At 34.6% G+C, this 20,955-nt stretch overlaps 2 protein-coding genes and 1 pseudogene across 2 annotated transcripts; 2 read left to right on the forward strand and 1 right to left on the reverse strand.

The window, feature by feature from the left end:
- Positions 1 to 98: 98 nt before the first annotated feature.
- LOC132601716 (uncharacterized) lies at positions 99 to 5,187 on the forward strand (annotated as a pseudogene).
- Positions 5,188 to 13,294: 8,107 nt separating this feature from the next.
- Positions 13,295 to 14,309, forward strand: LOC132601718 (uncharacterized). Its single transcript, XM_060314784.1, has 2 exons — positions 13,295 to 13,645; positions 13,878 to 14,309. The coding sequence occupies exons 1-2, from the start codon at positions 13,295 to 13,297 to the stop codon at positions 14,307 to 14,309; spliced, it is 783 nt and encodes a 260-aa protein (XP_060170767.1).
- A 950-nt stretch (positions 14,310 to 15,259) lies between these two features.
- Positions 15,260 to 20,332, reverse strand: LOC132601719 (uncharacterized). The gene is made up of 13 exons (XM_060314785.1): positions 19,652 to 20,332; positions 19,363 to 19,425; positions 18,869 to 19,186; positions 18,532 to 18,606; positions 18,315 to 18,440; positions 17,808 to 17,954; positions 17,316 to 17,495; positions 16,980 to 17,211; positions 16,745 to 16,867; positions 16,491 to 16,630; positions 15,962 to 16,260; positions 15,648 to 15,878; positions 15,260 to 15,482 (listed from the first exon to the last, which is right to left on the reverse strand). The coding sequence occupies exons 1-13, from the start codon at positions 20,330 to 20,332 to the stop codon at positions 15,260 to 15,262; spliced, it is 2,838 nt and encodes a 945-aa protein (XP_060170768.1).
- Positions 20,333 to 20,955: the final 623 nt, after the last annotated feature.

A 20,955-nucleotide genomic window follows, 5' to 3' on the forward strand; every position in this document is an offset into this window, starting at 1 on the left:
GTAAAATTTTGTGTTGGGTCAAAAATTAGGTGTTCACACCTATATAAGAGTCGCTGCATCAATACAGAATTATTTCCTATCTACTTGCAAATTAAATAATGGAGCCGTGGAAAGATTAGCAGAAAAATAGTGATGGTGACAGGTGCATCGTCAGGAATCGGGCTAGAGTTCTGTCTCGACTTGGCCAAAGCCGGTTGCAGCGTTGTTACTGCTGCTCGTCGTGTTGACAGACTGAAATCTCTCTGCGACCAAATTAATAGTAATTCAGAGGGACCCGCTCGTGCAATCGCGGTCGAGCTTGACGTTGCTGCCGATGGTGCTACCATTGATTCCGCCGTTCAAATAGCTTGGGACGCCTTCGGACATATCGATGCCTTGGTTAACAATGCCGGCGATAGAGGTGGAGTATTATTAATTCAAAATTACTATTGCTAGTAACTGTGTGACTGCCACATAAAATGGGACAGACAGAGTAGAAGAACTTACTTAGAATTTCATTGGTTGTTTTTAATCATATATATAGGTAGTGTGAGCTCTTCAATGGAATTATCAGAGGAGGAGTGGAACCATACATTTAACACAAACTTAAGAGGGGCATGGTTGGTGTCATCAAAATACGTCGGTAGACGCATGCGCGATGCTAAACAGGGCGGCGGCTCTGTTATTAATATATCTTCAGCTGCTGCTACGAATCGGGGAGTATACAAAGGGAGTCTTGCTTACGCTTCGTCAAAGATGGCTCTTGACGATGACATGGTCACTAAGGTAAGTACTCACTAGCTAGTGCCAATGGCTGATCGGAGCCTCCGCTCAAAATGATACTGTGCAAATAGAATCAAAGTATTTTTATTTATACATATTATCTAATGAATTGCAGGCAGTGGCGGTGGCAGGATTTCAGTTCAGGGGATTCAAAAAATAAAATAAGCACGCTTGTGTTGGCAAATGAGCGGGTCGGATCAGGAATAACTTAAATACATAAAGTATGCTTAACGAAGCACATAGCAATGGAAAGTCAAAAAACAACTAACTTGCATGAGAGAACCTTAATAGTCCAATAATATATAAATTTTGGAATATAAGTAATACCTTGCAGACTTTTATCTAAATCACGCAGTAAGACATACTTCCTCCGTAAATGGTTCGGAAGAGCTTCTATATCTGAGACAATGTCATCAATGTAGCAAATTGTTAGAAATCAAAGTAGAACTACACATAGGAACTAATTCCTATATAATAAATCAAGCATCACTCTTGCACAGACAATACTAAAAATCATGCTCGAAGCAAGAATAGTGTTGTCAAAGGTCTGCTTGAGGCGTACATAAACCTCGAAGCTGGGTGAAGGCACCTCCGCTCATGATGAAGAAAAATATTACAATAAAATCCCACAATATAGGTAATAAACTAAGCAAAAGCTAATAAAGTAAGAAGTTTCCATTAAGAAAGGCAACTTGAAGATGCCATATTACAAAAGTAAAAGCTTGGGAGCTTTTGAAGCAAAAACAAAGAAACTAAGTTAGACTACACAAGCAAGACCATGGAGTTCTACAATTGTACTCTACGAGGTTTCATATCTTGAAATGTCTTAATAATAGCATCATTAGAAACATTATCAAATACATCTTTTTCTAGATAAGGCACCAAACAACCGCTAAAAAAATCATCACTCATTTGACTCCGCAAGCCATTCTTGATAAACTTCATTGCTGAAAAAGCTCTTTCAACGGATGCAGTGGCAACTGGCAGAAGCAAAGCAAGTTTCACTAAGCGGAATACAAGAGGATAATTTGAATGCTTCTTTGTCTGAACTAATTTTTTTGAAAGATCACAAAACCCTTTTAGATTGTAGAACCTTTCATCAACATCACGAACATCAATAATGTAACTTGCAAGTTGATTCTCAAGAGAACCCATATTGAATTCATTAAAGTCATCAGGATATAATTTAGCCATTTTCATTATTTTCCTGATATCAAAACTTGAAAACAAGTCAATTGGATTCAAACAAGAAATTCCATGAAGCAAATCAGTCGTCGCTTCGCCAAAACGATCTTTAAGTTCTTGAAGTTGCCAATCAATAATATTGCAAAATACCTCAACACGATAATGATGAGAGACTTTATTGTCACCAAGTCTCCTTCGTGATCTTAAAGAGCTAACATATGGCTCCTCAAAGTTAGGTACCAAAATTTCATGCTTGATACAAAACAAAGACACCCTAGCAATAAGAGAATCCCATTCTTCATCCCTATATGCTTGCAACCTTATTTTTGCTACTTCAACAAGTAACATGGCATTTGCCAAATCTTGCTCCTTTTTTTGTAAGCATTTATTAAGCTCATTTGTGATTGCTAAAACATCACTCATCAAATGCAACATGAACGCAACCTCATATGTTCGACAAGCTTCAAAATATCCCATTGCCTTGGCTCTTTCATCCAATAATCGTGCATCAAGAACAAGTGATTCAAGAACATTAAGAATAGAGCCAAACATAAGAATAAAATTGTTGAAAGATTTAAAATGAGATCCCCAACGCGTATCACAAGCTCTTGAAAGACCAAGTTCTTGATTCAAGCCACTACCGGTTGTAAGCTCACCCAAATCTAATGCCTCTTGAATTCTTTCTTTTTGAGAATCTCGAAATTCATCCATACGCTTAAAAGAAGATCCCAATACATTCAAAATATTTGAAACCAACACTACATGTTTTCCCACTTCAATACATTTTTTCGAGACCGCAACAAGAGTTAGTTGAAGTTGATGAGCAAAACAATGAATGAAATGGGCTGATCTACTTTCTTGCCTAATCAACATTTTAAGGCCATTGATCTCACCTTGCATATTGCTTGCCCCATCGTAACATTGTCCACGCACATATGATAGACTTAAGGAATGTTGAGCAAGTAAATTAACAATTGCCCTCTTTAGAGATAAAGCACTAGTATCTTGAACATGAACAATGTCAAGAAGCCGCTCCATCACAAATCCATTTCTATCAATATATCGTATGACAATAGCCATTTGCTCCTTGCGTGACACATCAAAAGACTCATCAACTAGTAAAGAAAAGTAGTCACCATTTAATTCCTCAAGAATAGCTTTAATTGTTTCTATCTTACAAGCACTCACAATATCTTTTTGAATCATTGGAGAAGTCATTTGATAATTTTGAGGAGCATGTTCCAGTACATAATCACGAATATTATCACACTTTTTCGCATACCATGAGAGAATTTGAAGAAAATTACCCCTACTAAGTGATGATTTAGATTCATCATGACCTCGAAATGCCAATCCTTGAGTTATAAGAAGTCTTACTACATCAACGGAAGCACTTAAGCGGACCAAATACGCATGCTTAAATTGACTAAATTGCATCTCAAGTGCAAAATGAATAGACTGTTGTACCCGCAATAAATCTTGACATTTCTTTTTTGACTGGTTATGTGGGCTGTTCGGTAGACCAATATGTTTTCCAAGATTCTTTTTTTTTTTGCCAACTCTTAAACCCAACAGTTGAAAATATTTCACCCCCACCTTGATTGGCATTGTAGCCTTTAAATAGATAACAATATAAACAATAGATTGCATCTTTACTAACACTATACTCCAACCAATCATGATATACATCATCAAACCATTCAGAATTAAAACGGCGCATTGATCCAGAAATATTCGTTTGAGGATACTCATGCTGAAGCAACCGAGGTTGACAAGGACCATTAATAAGGTATGCTCTTCTAATAACATCACGATGATTTGAATGATAGTCCAAGATTGGGGTTCTTTCACCCGGATCATAATTTAAAGTACTCAAATCAAATACTTGAGAAGAAGGTAATGGTACTTCTGAATGGTTGGCATTTGCTTCCTGGTTAGGTTGACTAGAAGAAGCTACACTTGATTTCGGTACTTTCGTAAAATAGTTCTTCACTGAACGTTGAGACTGAATCGTAAAAAATAAGAATTTTGTTAGAACTTAAAAGAAATAAACAATTATGTAGACAATTTTACTCATTTAGTTCCTTCTTCCTAGAATAAATTGTTCTTCCTAAAATAAGTAATTGCATCTGAAAATTATATATTCATTTATATTAAAATTACAACTGAAAAATTGCATTTGAAAGTTGACTATCATATCTCCAAGATTCCATGGGTATAATCTAAAAAGCAAGAGAAAATTTTGCAACTGACCAATTCTCAGTCACTCCGGGCAAATTTGAAGCAATCGAGCTAAAATTTATAGCAAATATACAAAATAACAACAACAACAACAACAACAACAACAACATACCCAGTATTTTATTCTCGCAATAAAGCAAATATATAGAATTTTAGAAAAGATAAAAAAAAATGGAGAAAGGAGGGATCTAAGAACTTACCGAAGAAGCCATGAACGGAGATCAGAGAGCAGTGGCTGGCGGAGGCAAACAAATCAGCAAAAACAAACTGAGCAAAAAAAAACTGAGCAAAAAAAAAAAGAAAAAGAAAGAAAGGTGTTAGGTGAGGTGACAGTGACAGAAGAGAAGAGAATGAAAACATTTGGTTTGTTCAATATTTGACTATCCAATTAGATTTGTCCCCTACAAAACTACGTCGTTTTGTCCATTTATTTTAAGTAAATATAACGTTACTAAACTACGTCGTTTTGTTTAATGAAACAGCTGAAATAAAATGTTCAGGAAAATATTGCAAGCGGGGCTGCTGGGGTTCGAACCCGCGTGTAACGGGCAACTCTGAACCCCCTGCGCCACTGAGCTGCGCCTTTCGTTTGTTTTGAGGGGGTTCAATATTAAATATATACACATAAAATAAAAATTTGGCCTTATATAAACAGTGTAATTTTTCGACTGAGGGGGTTCGGATGAACACCCTGGGATATATGTAGATCCGCCCCTGATTGCAGGTGATGGCTATTGAATCGGGAGTAGACAAGATCAGAGTGAACTCAATATCACTAGGGTTTTTCAAATCTGAGATAACAGAGATCCTTTTTAAAAAAGAATTTTTCCATACGTATCTTTTCAAGACCTTTCTTTGAGATTTTTTGCAAAGACAGATCCGTGTTTAACATCACTCGTCCGATACCTAATCCATGGTTCTTCGGAATATGTAAGGGGCAATGTTTTCATTGTAGATGGTGGAACTACGTTAGCAGGTGTGCCAATTTTCTCATTGTGAAAAAATAAAGTTAATTTTTTGGAAGAATAAATATCATAGATATTTAGAAGAGTTTCTAGAAAACTATAATGTAATATCTTTGATATATATTGTATTAGGAAATGTCTAGAAATTTTAGACACTTAGATATTTATAGTTGAGGATAGAATTAGCTAGATCCTTTTGTATCTAGAATAATATCAAGATATTCTAGAGTAGTGGTAGGAGATAAAGATGACTAGATTTTTCTAATGGATGTATCTAGAAGTATTTCTAGAACCATCCCTACATAAGTATAAATAGGGGTGGTCTTAGTCATTTGTAACCAACCCAATTGTAAGGCATTCAAGCCAATTCAAGAAAGTCTTCTTCAACCAAATTCTCCTTTTCATAACTTTCTCTTCTTTAGTTGAATCTTCCGATCTTAGTTAACGATCTTGGGCTAGCAGAAGGTCTTCCCGATTTACCTTTCTTCTGCTATATTTCTCTACATGGTATCAGAGCCATAGCCACAGGTTGGCTTCTAGATTTTGTTTCAAGATCGGGTTAGTGGTAGATTCAACTGGTTTCTCTAAATGGATTTAAGCGGCCGTGTTAATGGACTGGGGATGGAGTTGTTGAATCAGTCCAATTACAAGGTATGGAAGACATGTATGGAGTCATACCTTGTGGGAGAGGATTTGTGGGATGTTGTAAATGGTCGTTATACAAGTCCTCCTATTGACGGACCAGAAAATAACAGCGCATACAAGAAGTGGAAGCAGATTAATGCAAAGACAGAGTTCATCCTGAAGAGGTCCATCTCTCACAACTTGTTTGATCATATTATAAGGTGCAAATCAGCTCATGAAATTTGGAGGACCCTTGATCGTTTGTTCAATAAGAAGGATGAACTGCGACTACAAATCTTGGAGAATGAATTGGCTAACACCATTCAAGGTAATCTTTCTATTGCCGAGTATTTTTTAAAGATTAAGAACTTATGTTCAGAGATCTCATTATTAAATCCGTATGAGGATCTCTGAAGCACGAATGAGGAGAATTATCATTCGTGGTTTGAAGAAAGAATATATTCCTTTTGTTACATCAATTCAAGGATGGGCTCAACAACTATCCTTGGAGGAGTTTGAGAATTTGTTGTCATCACGGGAGCTACTAGCCAAACAGATGGCTAGTGTATGTTTTAAAGAAGGGGAAGGAAATGCTCTTGTAGCCGACAAGAGGAACTTCAAAGGAAAAACATTCAGAGATACGCCGCACTCTCAATCTCAAAGTGTTTCCAACTCGCCAGAAAAAGAGAGGGAGTCTACTAATAACTATAAGAAGACGCTCAAATGTTACAGGTGTGGTAAAATAGGACACATAAAAAGATATTGCCGAACAAAAGAGAGCAACATGGCTCAAGTTGAGAAAGCTGCTGAAGAAGAAGAGGACTGGGGAAGGTGTTTCATAGCTGAGGCTCGAGTAGTAGACGCCTTGGCTTTCCTTAATTTCGAAAGAGACTGGATTGTGGATTCAGGATGTGGACACTGTCTCACTGGAGATGAATCTAAATTTTCCAACTTCCGAGAACATAATAATTATGATATAATTGTGACGGAATATAATACGATCCATCACGTGGAGAAGGAAGGCATTGGTGACGTCAACAAGAAGAAAGAAGATTTCAAATACATTCAAACTAGTGATGTGGTAGCTGCTGTTGAGGTAATCAACGAACCAAATGCTGAAACTGGTAATCAAGGTCTGGACGTGAAGGATGTTGAAGTAGAACCTGAGCAGGCAGTGTCTGAAATTATATATGGCAATAGTGAGCATTCTGAAGAAAGCATTGAGGGAATTGTAGTGGAAGTTGAAGTCTCTAGTCAGTCATCTGCCGTATCAGAGTCAATTACTACCTCAGATCAAATACTGGAAGCAGATGGAAAAGCCGACGGTCAAATAAAGGAAGAGGTTGACATTGAAGGTTCAATCTCATATGGAGACACAAACTGTATGATTTTTGGAAGCTCTGAAGTTGCCAAACAATTTATTGAGGAGCTGGAAAGGGAATCTAGTGGTGGATCCTATGTTGGTATTGAGGCTTTGAAGGAAATTCATGGTCAGATCATCACCAACTCTGGTGCTTCTCCAGATAACACAATTGTTAAGGAGCTAAGACAAAGGGGGAGTCTAGAAACTCAAGAATGTGAAATTCAGCATGAAGATGATTCACGTGGTTTGCAAAGGCCAAAAAGAAATAGTGGCAAGTCTGCCCGCTACAGAGATGAAAATTTTATCAAGACGTATTCATGCTTCTTTGGAGGCCCAATTATCAGCGGAAAACCATCATCATTTGAAGAAGGAAGAAGTGTCGGGAAAACATTGCTGAGATCTTCACCAAGGCACGTCCAAAATCTTCATCTGAGTTCTTCCGCGACAAGTTCAGGATAGCTTCCAAAAAATTACTTTAAGGGGGAGTGTGAAAAATTAAAGTTAATATTTTGGAAGAATAAATATCATACACATTTAGAAGAGTTTCTAGAAAGCTATAATGTAATATCTTATATATATATATATATATATATATATATATATATATATATATATATATATATATATATATATATATATATATATATTGTATTAGGAAATGTCTAGAAATTCTAGACACTTAGATATTTATAGTTGAGGATAGAATTATCTAGATCCTTTTGTATCTAGAATAATATCAAGATATTCTAGAGTAGTGGTAGGAGATAAAAATGACTAGATTTTTCTAATGGATGTATCTAGAAGTATTTCTAGTACCATCCCTACACAAGTATAAATAGGGGTGGTCTTAGTCATTTGTAACCAACCCAATTGTAAGTCATTCAAACTAATTCAAGAAAGTCTTCTTCAACCAAATTCTCCTTTTCATAACTTCCTCTTCTTTAGTTGAATCTTCCGATCTTAGTTAACGATCTTGGGCTAGCAGAAGGTCTTCCCGATTTACCTTTCTTCTGCTATATTTCTCTACACTCATCACTGTAGAATTAGATGAAGAAGACATCAAGTCGAATATCTGTTGAGAAATACAATAATATGATGTGCACATGAAATGGATATGCATGTGGATTTTAACACAAAAATTTATGCTTCATACGTCAAAAAATACTGAGTTCAAATCAACAACAACAATTATGACTTATTACAATTCCATTAGTCCTCACTTTTGCTTGATGACAGGATTTATTCCAAATGTTTACTTCGACTTCTATTTTATCATCCTTCGCAAAGACGACTACAAACCGGTTATCACTATGATCCAAATAGGCCTAAATAATGGTGGAGTCCTCAATCAACCTAAATAATGGCGGAGTCCTCAATCAACAGTCTAAACCAAACAATCTGTGTTATAAAATCTTATAGCACACAATAATTTTTTATAGTAATCAACTCCAATTGATCATCTTTGAAAGTTAATTCATAGAGATAATGGTCAAAAACACATCTCAAATATCAATTTTTTTGTGAGTTTCCTATCTGAACTATCAGATGTTTTGCATTTACTACCTAAACTATGACTAACTATTTACCAAAACACATCTAAATTATCATGTGTTTGTATTGCCTATGTGAACTATCACCAACTTTTTATCAAAACACACCTCGACTAGCATCCGAAGGTGCTGGAAACTCGCAAAAAAGTGATACTTCAGATGTGTTTTTGACCATTATTCCAATTAATTCCTTTAATTATCCGCATGAAGTGTCATTTGGCACCATTTTTAAACACAAAAAAAAAAAAAAAAATGTACACCACACATCATCAGATACTAATCGCCTTGTGTTTTGATAAATAATTAGTGATAGTTTAGGTAGAAAACGCAAATATCTGATAGTTCAAGTAGAATTAAAAAAGTGATACTTAATGTGTGTTTTCGACTACTATATCTACTTAATAAATTTTAGTTCTCAAACACCACATGACCCTTCCAATAATTTTGTGAGGACATTTTATAATGTTTTAAGTTCTATGAAGCTGACAGTGCAAAAATAAATAATTTTATATACAATCAAGTACTAAGGTAATTACAAACAAACCTTTATGATAAATATTGATCATCAATCTGGTAAAAACGGTAACTAACCTGCGACACATGTTAAAATATATGACAGATTATGCATGGTGAGCATATATGAAGCTTCACAAGATTCAAAAGTCTTCATTTATTTCTTAAATTTCGTGTTCAGTCAAACACCCGCATATAAATTGGACGGAGTGAGTATGAAAAAAGAAAATTCTGAACCAACAATTACAAAAGAGAATGGGCTGAAACATTCTCTAACAATTAACAAAACAAGCAGATCGGGTCATTGACACAAATGCCCCTATTCGGGGTGGTGTTAAATTTTTTCCCTCAAATTGTTGGTCTTTAATTTTTGTCCTTCGGTACTTTAAGTAACAAAAAAGTGATCGAAAATATCCCTGACATTTGGATCCTGGGTTCAAACCCCAACAGAGTAATAAAAAATAAAAAAAAATCACAAGACATAAATTCATGTGAAACTATGCCTATTTGTTATGTAGTCAAATAGAAACTATGCCGGACACGACAAAGGTTTCTATGAAACTACACATAACATATGCCTATAGGCATAGTTGCGAAATTAAGGCAGAACTTCATTTCCACGAACCTTTGTCGGACAAGGCATAGGTTTTATGTAACTTCGCCCGAAAAGGCATATGAACCTATGCCTTGCGAAATTTTTATTATTTTCGACTCTGTTAGGGATCGAACCCAGAATCTCTAGTGCGAAAAGGGTACTTTAGCCCATAATTTTTCTTTAAATGAGAAGTATGTACAAAAACTAAACACCAGCAAATTGAGGGATAAAAATTAAAGACCAGTCCGTATGAAGGACAATCCACACAATTTTTTGGAGATAAATCTCAATGGACTGTGGTCCAAATGCAAATCTAGTAAATGGTGGTGGAATTGGGCTTCAAGCTATAGCTTAATTGATATGTTGAAGACACATTTTACAAAGGTAAAATTTCTCAAATGACTACCTTATTGTAGCTTCCTACCATTTGTAACTATCCTTTTTAATATTACCATTCGTAGCTAAAAATCTGCTTATTTGTGTATGTTTTCGGATGTATTTGTTGTCAGCAAATACATGAGCGTACGGTAAAAAAAGGAACAACTTCCTTTATTTTAGCTTCTAAACGTGGTGATATTAAATGAGAAATCAATATATTTTTTACCTTCCTTTCCACAAAATCAGATATAATATTCCCTTTCCTTACACGTATCTCTTCTTCCATTCATTCTTCAACAGTAAAAAACGTAAAAATTCAAAATTCAAATTAAATCTTCAACACATCTGAAATTACAGTAACAAACACAAACACGTCAATCATCAGGTAATTCGTGCAAAAACACCTTTTTTCATTTCACAAATTTCGTCTATTCAATTTGTATTTATGTGATTTCAATTTTTTTTTCTTGGATCATAATGTGAGAGTTGTTTTATTCTTCTGTTTTTTTTTTTGATTTCTGTCTTCATCACTGATATTCAAAAAATAATGAGGTAATCTCACTGTAAGCGTATCAAAGAATGAACAATGCTTTTGTAAATTTCGGTTGAAAGTATGTTAATGTACATGAATGGTTAGGAATCCAAAAAAAAAAAAGGATCCAGTTCATATCTTTTATTTTTCTGAAGCTAAACTATGTTTTTTCTGAACTAATTTTCATATAAGTAGCAATATATGCTAAAACTAAGTATTTCTGAAGTGTCAAAATATATGTATGTTATATTCCAATATGTTTTCTCTTTTACACGTTCCAATAACTTTTCGAAGTGTTCATCAATAACTTTCCGAAGATCCAGTTCATATCTTTTTTGTTCCTCAATCTAAGATCCAGTTCATATCTTTTTTGTTCCTCAATCTAAACTATGTATTTCTGAACTGTAATTCAATATATAAACCATGTATTTTTGTACATTGTGAACTGAACTATGTTTACTTTGTATTTTTGTAATATCCAATCTATGTATTTATGCACTGTCTAAACTATGTATTTCTGAATCATCTATTTCTGAACTATCTATTTCTGAACTATATAAACTGTGTATTTGTCAACTATTTTCATATCAGTTTATGCTAAACTATGTATTCTGGAGTGTAATTCAATATGTGTATGTTATATTAGAATTATTAGTGAGTAATTCTAATTTGTATGAATTATTTAAATTTGAACGTGAAACTTATATAGGGCATAAATATTACAGGTTTTATGTTGACACAGTGATTCAAGGATTTTTTTTTTTTTTATAAAAATGGCCAATATTTCATCGTTGATTAGACACTCTGGTATTTGGATCGACGAGAATAAATACGTCAATTACAAAATCGATGTTGTGACTTTCAAGGAGTATTCGACGTATGAGGAATTGTTACAAACAGTTGCAACACAATTGAATTTGGACACGAAAATGAAAAACATAAGCATAAAATACATGGTTGAAGGTGATTATATTCCAATGGAAATTCACAATGACATGGGTGTTAGGGTGTATGTGGAACTGAAGAAAGAGAACAAAGCATTACCAATGTACCCATTATGTATCATTACAACTGATAGAAGCATGGAGATATGTATATAGGATGAGAGTTGTGTTGAAGGTGATTATTTACAAATCGGATACACGAATCAAACAGTTGGTTCCCATGATTTTGCATCATCAAGTTGTGGAAAGGTTGATTTGTTATTCGAAAACAACAAGGGTATGGTTATTGATGACAAGAACCAAAAAGTAGTTGCCGTCGATCAAGTATACAAGGATAAAGATACATTAAAATCTGTGATGGTGAATTATGCAATTACGAATAGGTTCAACTATCAGACATAAAGGAGCAATGCAATAAGGTACTAAATGTGCAGTTGTTTATGTATTTGCAACTGTGTGTTGTTATGTATTTGAACCGTGACAGTGTATATTTGTTAATTTGTACGAGTGGAAGTATTTCTCAGCATGTGTATGTTTATTATAAAGTAGAATAAATAATGTATTTGGTCTAGTTTGCATTTGATTAACTTATTTACATATGGTAAAGTTACTCATCTGTCCTTTTGTATTAATAAAACAAGAATAAATACATTACTAATGCATTTTACATTAATCTGTTTTTTTTAAATTTATTTATTACTCTTGTTTTTTTGTTGTTGCTACACTCTTGTGTGCGTATCAAGAGAGTGTGATTGGAAATTCAGGGCGTCAAGTGTCGGTAAGTCAGGAATGTTTAGAGTTAGGGAGTTTCAAGACAAACATACATGTCCATTGAAGGAAAAGGTTTATTCCCAATGCCAAGCTACAAGTCGGTTGATAAGTGGGATTGTCAAACCAAAAATATCAAATCATAAGAGAAAATATACGCCTAAAGACATTGCGGAGGACGTCAAAAATGATTTCGAAATGGATGTGTCGTACATGGTTGCTTGGCGGGCCAAAGAAAGGGCGATGAGCGATTTAATGGGTGAACCGGCTGATTCTTATAAAAGACTACCTGGATATCTATACATTTTGGATAGGACTTACCCGGGTTCACATATCAGAATGCGTAAAACCCGTGAAAATGTATTTCTGTATGTTTTTATAGCACTATATGCATTTATCAAAGGCTTTGATTATTGTCGGCCAATTGTGGGGGTTGATGGAAGCCACTTAAAAACACCATACAATGGAACATTTGTCTCGGCAAGCACATTAGACGGTGCAGGTATGTAAAAAAAATACATATTAATTTATTACCTGAATATATATTTTATATGTTTTGGACAAATACAAAATATATTATATTGTTTTTTTCTTCTTCTTAACTGTATCTCCAGGCAACATACTTCCCTTAGCATATGGTGTGATTGATTCTGAGAATGACAGATCATGGACGTGGTTTTTTTAGCGTTTCAGAGAATCATATGGAATCAGAGAGAATATGTGTATCGTATCAGATAGGCATGAAAGTATAAACAAGGTTGTTTGTCGAATTTATTCAGAAGTTGCACAGTATGCATGTATTTGGCATTTGTGGGGTAATGTATGTAAAAAATACAAGAAGAGCCATGATGTGCTGAGTCCTGTTTTTTATTCCATGGCAAAGGCATACACGCAGAATGATTTCGATGAGTTAATGGGAAAGGTTCAAAAGGTAGATATGCACGTGACAGAGTATTTGGAATCGGCTGGTAGAGAAAAGTGGGCTAGATTGTATGCATCTGTTAACCGAGGGTGGACAATGACTTCTAACATAGCAGAGTGCATTAACCGACATCTTCTAGCAGCTAGAGAACTGCCTATCTATGACTTTCTCGAAGAAGTTAGAAGGATGTTTGGGAGATGGAATTACAATAACCGGAGAAATGGAACATACACGTTCACTACACTCGGTAAAAAGTTTCAGGAAATGCTATCAATCAACGAGTATCTATGTCTACGAATGACGGTATGTTTCATTTTAATGCGTGTTATGATTTATTTGACAAACTTGTACTTGTACTAATCTGGTGTTTCTACACATGATACATTTGTGTATTTGGTATCCATGAACAATTAGTGTTAATGTAAATTATATGACTACCTTTGAAAATTGATATGTATTGGTTTAATGATTTGTTCATTTATTTTAAAATTCTGATTGTTTCAATAACAAATACATGTAATATTTATTTTTTCAGGTAGAACCGTCAACAGAATTCGTGTACACAGTACATGATGGAGGACGACGATTCATTCTTAATTTGAATAGCAAAACTTGCAGTTGTCGTATGTTTCAGCTAGATGAAATCCCCTGCCCGCATGCATGGGCTGTCATTAAAAAGAAAAATCTGGTTGCTGAGGATTATTGCTCTGATTTGTTCAAACCAGCGACTGTGTTGAAGACATATGATGTACCTATGGATCCTCTACCCGACGAGCGTAAATGGAACATTCCCAACCACATGTTGGAAGATGTGGTTTTTCCCCCGATATACAAGAGACCGCCTGGTAGGCCAAAGAAGAGGCGTGATAAGCCTTTAAGTGAATTGTTATTTGGAAAGGGCAGACATGCTTGCAGTACTTGTGGACAAGTTGGCACAACAGACGTTCATGTAGTTTTGAGCCTCTGAGGAAGTGAATTTTTCTTGTGTTCCTATCCATTTAACTTTTTTACCGAAGATAGATTGGTTATTTAAGTATTTGAACACTTGTGTCAAAAACTTCCATTGACACTTGTTGTAGTATTATAGATATTTTTGCAATGAAATGAATGTCCCATTCAAAATGATCTAAATTGATTTTTTTTCACGATACGTATGGTGTTTTTTTCAACATAAAAAAATAATGCGTACTTGGTAAAATAACATACATAATATATCTTTACAAATGATAAAGTTGTTTTTATTTTCGAATTTATTTGGATTGGAGGATCGTAGTTGTGCTGGTAATGTCAACTTAAAATTATGTATTTATTGGCCTTTTGAAAATTGGTATAAACTGTAATAGAACATACAATGGTTTTTGTGATCCTGGTGTCTGAAATTAAACGGTAATGTTCATGTATTGTTAACACACAAAAAAAAAAGGCAAACCATGTTCCCGGTATGAAAATGGTGTTGTCTATTCAACCTCGTAGCACAGCATATGTGGTATAAAAATGTATTTATTGTTTCCGAAACTGATGAAGATGGTTTATTTGAATTATTTTTTTTTTATTATTGAAATCATATAGTTGTGCTGGTCATATCAAATACGCAAGATGTGTTTAGTAACCTAAAATATATCTAAAACATACATATTTTGTGAACCTGGGAATTAAACATGCATATTTTGTGAACCTGGTTAATAAATGTATTTGTGGATTCATGATGTCGCATTTTACTGTATTTTTTCCAAACTTCAGATTTATTTGACAATATATGTAACTAAGTACATCAAACAGATGGAACATAAAACCACTGAGATTTCTTTGGTTAAATGAAAATTATCCAACATAAGTGAAAATACATCTAAAAGCATCAGATTGTTTGCTGTAATGAAAAAAAATGACAAAAAACATCGAATGCACGAATAGTATTTATCAAACATCAATTGAATCTACAATGTCATAATCGATTGCTGGCCTAATCGGTCTTGGTGGAACTTCATTATCACTCTCTGCATTATCAGCAACCTTGCCTTCAGCGTAGTCCCATAAGAGTGCACCGTATCTCATACGCTGCATGTGTGCATCAATGACATTTGGGATCCTTTCACCCGATGTCAAATACTCAGCATACGCTGCCACAAAAATACCACAGTCCCTAAAAAAAAATAAGAACTTGTATTAGAAAATTTATGTTTCAAGTTCTAAACAAGGTATCTCAAGTTCAAACAACTCATGTATTTTAGAATAATAATAAATTGATATGATATATCATGTATTTGATACTCTATGATATTTTTAAAAATGTATGTCTACAACTTACGTGCTACCAGCAGTTTGATGCGGAAGATTATCAACATAGACAACTTCAAAGATATCGATCTGCCCCTTATCCGCATATGCTGGGTCTTTCACCAAATCTATGCTTTTTTTATTTACATAGAATCCAGCCAGATGTAGGAAATGTGGCAACAGTGTAGCAAGATTTTTTATTTCATTCCTAACAACTGCGTTGTGCCCGGCTGATTGATACGAGTTGTAAACATACAGACGCCTATACATTTAAAAAAAAAAAATCAGCGGCCAATTAATGAATGAAAAACTAATGATAAATATTTAATTCATCATTAAAAATACATGTCCTTGAATGAAAGGAGTACCAATAACCAATGATTTTCTTCTTGTATATTCACCGGTATTAGCACGTTGTCAACAGTATGCCACGGGACATTGGCAATAAGCTTGTGTCCCTTAACATACTCAATCAATACTTGCTCTTCATTTGCCACATTTGTCTGTGTTTCAACATTGCGATGTGTGTGGTGGACCACATCAATTCTCTGCTTGAATAGGCAGTCAACAGTGGTGAAGCTGAAATTGTTCCTTTTATCGTACTTTCCTTTCTTCCGAAAGTAATAGAAAATGACGTCAATGTGCTGGGATTGTTAAAAAATACATAAATTAGATCACAGTCAAATAAATATAAACTTTGTAGTAGCAAAAATATTGATTTCAGAACCTCTCTGTATTTTAAAAAAACACAGCAGATCGAATGTCCTGAAATACATCCATCTCTGTATTTTACAAATACACAGCAGCTAAAAAACACAAAGTGCACTTGTAAAAACAACTAGTTGATAGGCATATCATTGCTGATAAAAATCACCTCGTCATTCCAAAGCTGACCATCCATCGATAACAGGTAAAACCAGTTCTTATCATTGACAGTTGTGATGCCAAAATTGTATTTGACTCCATTGTCAAAAACTGTTTTTTTTTTTTTTGTAACGGTCTTCGTTGTTCTTTCTGCGGAAACAAAAAAAAACAAATACATCAACTTATTCACAAAAATCCTGCGGAATAACTATATGTAAAACTGGGAGAAAAACGTATACTTGCTATCGTGCCTCACAAGCAGACCGTTTCGGAGCCAAGTACGGTATTCATCCACCATCTGTACATCAAGTGGACCAGTAATGGGATCTATCTGGAATGGATACTTTTTATCAAACCCATGTACATGATTCTTGCCCGAACTACTACCTGTGTATTTGGTCTTTAAACATTAATAATTGCGTATTAAAAAAACAAACAAGTAAATTAAAAAGTAGATATATACCAAATTCTGTTACAAACGGTGAAGACTTGTATTTACTGGGGCGTGTAGTTCGTGTGACTGATGGATGTAACATGATTTCTTTCCCTGGGGTTTGGCTTGGTAAATACTCATCAGGCAACAACCACTGAGACAACGGCTGAGCGTTACAAACTGCTGCCTGGGGTTCCTCTAAGACAGTTGAGCTGGTGTTTTCCTCGGTTTTTTCTGCGTGAACTTGTTCGTTAGTCATTTCTGATTCTGCTATATTTTCTAGGACCTGTGCGATCATCTACTCAAAAAAAAAAAATACAAAAAAGAAACATTATTCAATCACCAGGATGATACATTTTAAAACCGAAAAACTGGGTGAATCAGAATTCGTTGTTATCGAACCTCAGAATTATTTGAATCATCAGAACATTTTTTCTCTTCCATAGTTTGTTTCCCCGACCGTTCAACCGAAGTCTTCGGTTCTCCTGAAAGATCACCTCCTTCTGCAATCTCTTCGGTTGAAGCTTCCATCGTATCGCCGCTCTCATTGCCAATATCAACTTGAATATCCGGTGCAATACCCTTTTCATTAAAAAAAACACAGGCCAAAAGTCTATAAAAGAACATGCATTTAATAGATAAAAACTATATAAAATACATAAATACATTAGAAAGTATTTGTTGATGATGTCCAAAAGCAATAAACAAATACATAAAGAAAACAGTGAACAGTCATGGTGTGAAACAAACAGTACACAAAAAAAAACATGACACTACTCTTTGTCATATTAATATCAAATACATAATATTTTAAATGTCAGTAGGTCCCAAATTTTCAGCATACCTGAAATATTTTTTTTTTAAAATAAGATATAAAAATGAATAAAAAAATACCTCTGTTGGATCCACCGGACGTTCAACCGAAGTCTTCGGTTCTCCTGAATGATCACCTCCTTCCGCAATCTCTTCGGTTGAAGCTTTCAGCGTATCGCCGCTATCATTGCCAATACCGACTTGAATATCCGGTGCAAGACCCTTCTCCTTATAAAAAACACAGGCCAAAGTATATAAAATAAATGAATCTAATATATAAAAAACAATATTAAATACATAAATACATAGAAGTATTTGTTGATGATGTCCAAAAGCATTAAACAAATACATAAGGAAAACAGTTAACAGTCGTGCTGTCATACAAAACAGTACACAAAAAAAATACATGACACAACTGTTTTTCATATCAATAACAAATACATAATATTTTAAAGTCCAATAGATCCCAATTTTTCATCATGTCTGCATTATCTTTTATTAAAAAATAACATATAAAAATGAATAAAAAATGATAAATACATTAATATATATATATATATATATATATATATATATATATATATATACCTTTGTTGGATGCACATCACCCTTATCAGTCTCCATGTGAATATCGTCATCATGGTCCATGTAATCATCAGCTTGTTGATGTATGTTGCCATCATGTAAAGGAACATGTGTTTCACTGTCATCATCCTAAAAAAAAAATATGTATTTGTTAGATACATATGCTTCCTACTTCACACTGAAGGCAATCGTTTGAATATGTATTTATTGATTTTTTTACCTTTTCTGAGTTTTGTTTCCCTTTGACATGTTTCAAAACCTTTTTGAAATTTTTATCAACAGTTTTGCGAAGATCCTATAGCTCAGTAAAAACAACCTTGAATTCATCAAGCACCTAAATGGTAGAAACAACAAATTCATCATAAAAATCCTCATTTACTTGTAGTTGATGAATATCAAAATAAAATTAGAAAACTTACTTCCTGCCTAAATTGATTAAGTTTCTGCCTCAAACTTGTGAGTTCAACTGATTTGCTGGTGGATACGTCGTCAACAGGACCGCGGTGGACACTTGGAGCAACTTTTTTTTATTCCTTTGATTGAACTGGCTTATCTACCACCGAAGCTGATTTTTTATATGATTGTCCAACTGTAGGTTTTTTTGGGATAGTGGCTGGTGACTTCTGAACAAGCAATGTTGCCGTCGACATCTTCCTGGGCTTCTTGTGCGGTGGAGATTTTGAAGCATCATTCTTTTGAGTTTTCTTGGCAGTTGCAACATGGGGAGGTGTTGTGGTAAAATCAGCATATTCATTTTCCTCCTCTTGGTGAGTTTGGGGTGGTGGTGCACGTCTGTTGACCAGATATGCACGCAGACCAAGCTTCTCAACCTCTGATATGGTCGGAACAATGTTGTTGAATTTACAACTAATATCCTGTACACAATATATTGTGAACTGTCAGTTCAGAACCTCTGTGTATTTTACAAATACACAGCAAACCTATATTGCTGAAAAAAAAACCTATTTGTATTTTACAAATACACAGCATCAAAAATTATGTAAAAGGCACGTGTAAAAAACTAGTTGGTAAGCATATATAATTATTTTACCTCACCGTCCTTAAACATGCCCAACATCAAGTAGTTAACAGATGGCTTTGGGTTCACACATGCCTGCCACAAGTGTCCTACACAGCAAACCTATATTGCTGAAAAAAAACCTATATTGCTAAAAAAAAACCTATTTGTACACATGCCTGCTACAAGTGTCCTACACAGCAAACCTATATTGCTGAAAAAAAAACTATTTGTATTTTAAAAATACACAGCATCAAAAATTACGTAAAAGGCACGTGTAAAAAACTAGTTGGTAAGCATATATTTAATGTAAGTATTTTACCTCACCGTCCTTAAACATGCCCAACATCAAGTAGTTAACAGATGGCTTTGGGTTCACTGTTCTCCAATTAAACATTCTTGGGATTCGGCTTCCGGTTTTAACCATTAAATTAGGGTCAACATTAGAGCAACACTCATATATCCACACTTGCATAGCAAAAGGGAAACCCCGTAGACAATAAAACTGCTTCGGCTTGTCCATCTTGTGGTGAATACTCTTAATCAAATCATCAAATGCTTCCTTACCCCAAGTATGGTCATTGTACTGTTCACTCTCCACCAAGTCAACATGATGTCTTGGGACTATGATGTTCCTCTTTTCACTTGAAAGTATGTAATTATGAATGAAATACAGGATAGCAATCTTTACAGCATCTTCATCTGCGTTATGACCAACACCCCAATCCTTGTCTTCAAAGCACTTATTTAAAGTCATCTTTAAAACACTATTATCAGAACCACCGAAATATTGATCCAACAATCTGTTAGAACCCTCGTCAAAAACAACTTCATCCCCGTAACACTTCAAACCAGTAATTAAAGCAAATTCAAAAAGTCCGAATGTCAATTCCGCCCCGTTAATATCGATAACAAACGCATCGCTATTACTACGCTTCAACTCCCTAACCATAAAACACCTAAATAACTGACCCTGCACCTCGGTGTCAACTTGCATCTCCATATTATTTCCAAAAACAGTTTTGGAAAATAGCTTGAATTGTCTATCTGTCAGTTTTCCTTCAACTCATCTTTAATGTTATGGTTCATATATGAAGCATAACGTATCGGTTGAGTGGGGGGACGTTTAACCAGGAATTTGGAGGCCTGAAAGTTTGAATATAATGGCAACACATGAGATACAAAAAATACATACGAATGCTATCACAGTCATTAAATACATGCAAACAAAAAACAGTCAGTAAGATGTTTAGCTGACAAAAGTTGAACCAATACACCTTTTATCTGACACATACACATGCCTGCTTTTTAAAACATACATAACTTGTTATTAATTTGAAAATTGAACACATGTGAGGACTTACACATACATGATACATAGTTTGATATTTTGGTAGCAAAAATGGTTAGAGAAATACATGACACAGTTGTATGTATGTTTTATATACAAACTCTTTCAAAACACAACAAAAATAAATACGAATGCTATCCCATATGACTTGTCCAGATCAATAAATACATGGAAACAAAAACGTAGTTATTAAAGATGTTTAGCTGACAAAAGTTGAACAAATACCCCTTTTATCTGACATTTACACATGCCTGCTTTTTAAAACATACATAACC

Source organism: Lycium barbarum, chromosome 7 (genome assembly GCF_019175385.1).
Source record: "Lycium barbarum isolate Lr01 chromosome 7, ASM1917538v2, whole genome shotgun sequence".
Taxonomy (NCBI): domain Eukaryota; kingdom Viridiplantae; phylum Streptophyta; class Magnoliopsida; order Solanales; family Solanaceae; genus Lycium; species Lycium barbarum.

Coding starts and splice junctions, on each gene's coding strand:
- LOC132601718 (XM_060314784.1), top strand. CDS start 13,295: ATGGCAAAGGCATACACGCAGAATGATTTCGATGAGTTAATGGGAAAG. Junction 13,646..13,877: donor ATCTATGTCTACGAATGACG/GTATGTTTCATT, acceptor TTATTTTTTCAG/GTAGAACCGTCAACAGAATT.
- LOC132601719 (XM_060314785.1), bottom strand. CDS start 20,332: ATGGAGATGCAAGTTGACACCGAGGTGCAGGGTCAGTTATTTAGGTGT. Junction 17,955..18,314: donor GTGATGTGCATCCAACAAAG/GTATATATATAT, acceptor GTTTTTTATAAG/GAGAAGGGTCTTGCACCGGA. Junction 15,879..15,961: donor CTCCTTTCATTCAAGGACAT/GTATTTTTAATG, acceptor TTAAATGTATAG/GCGTCTGTATGTTTACAACT.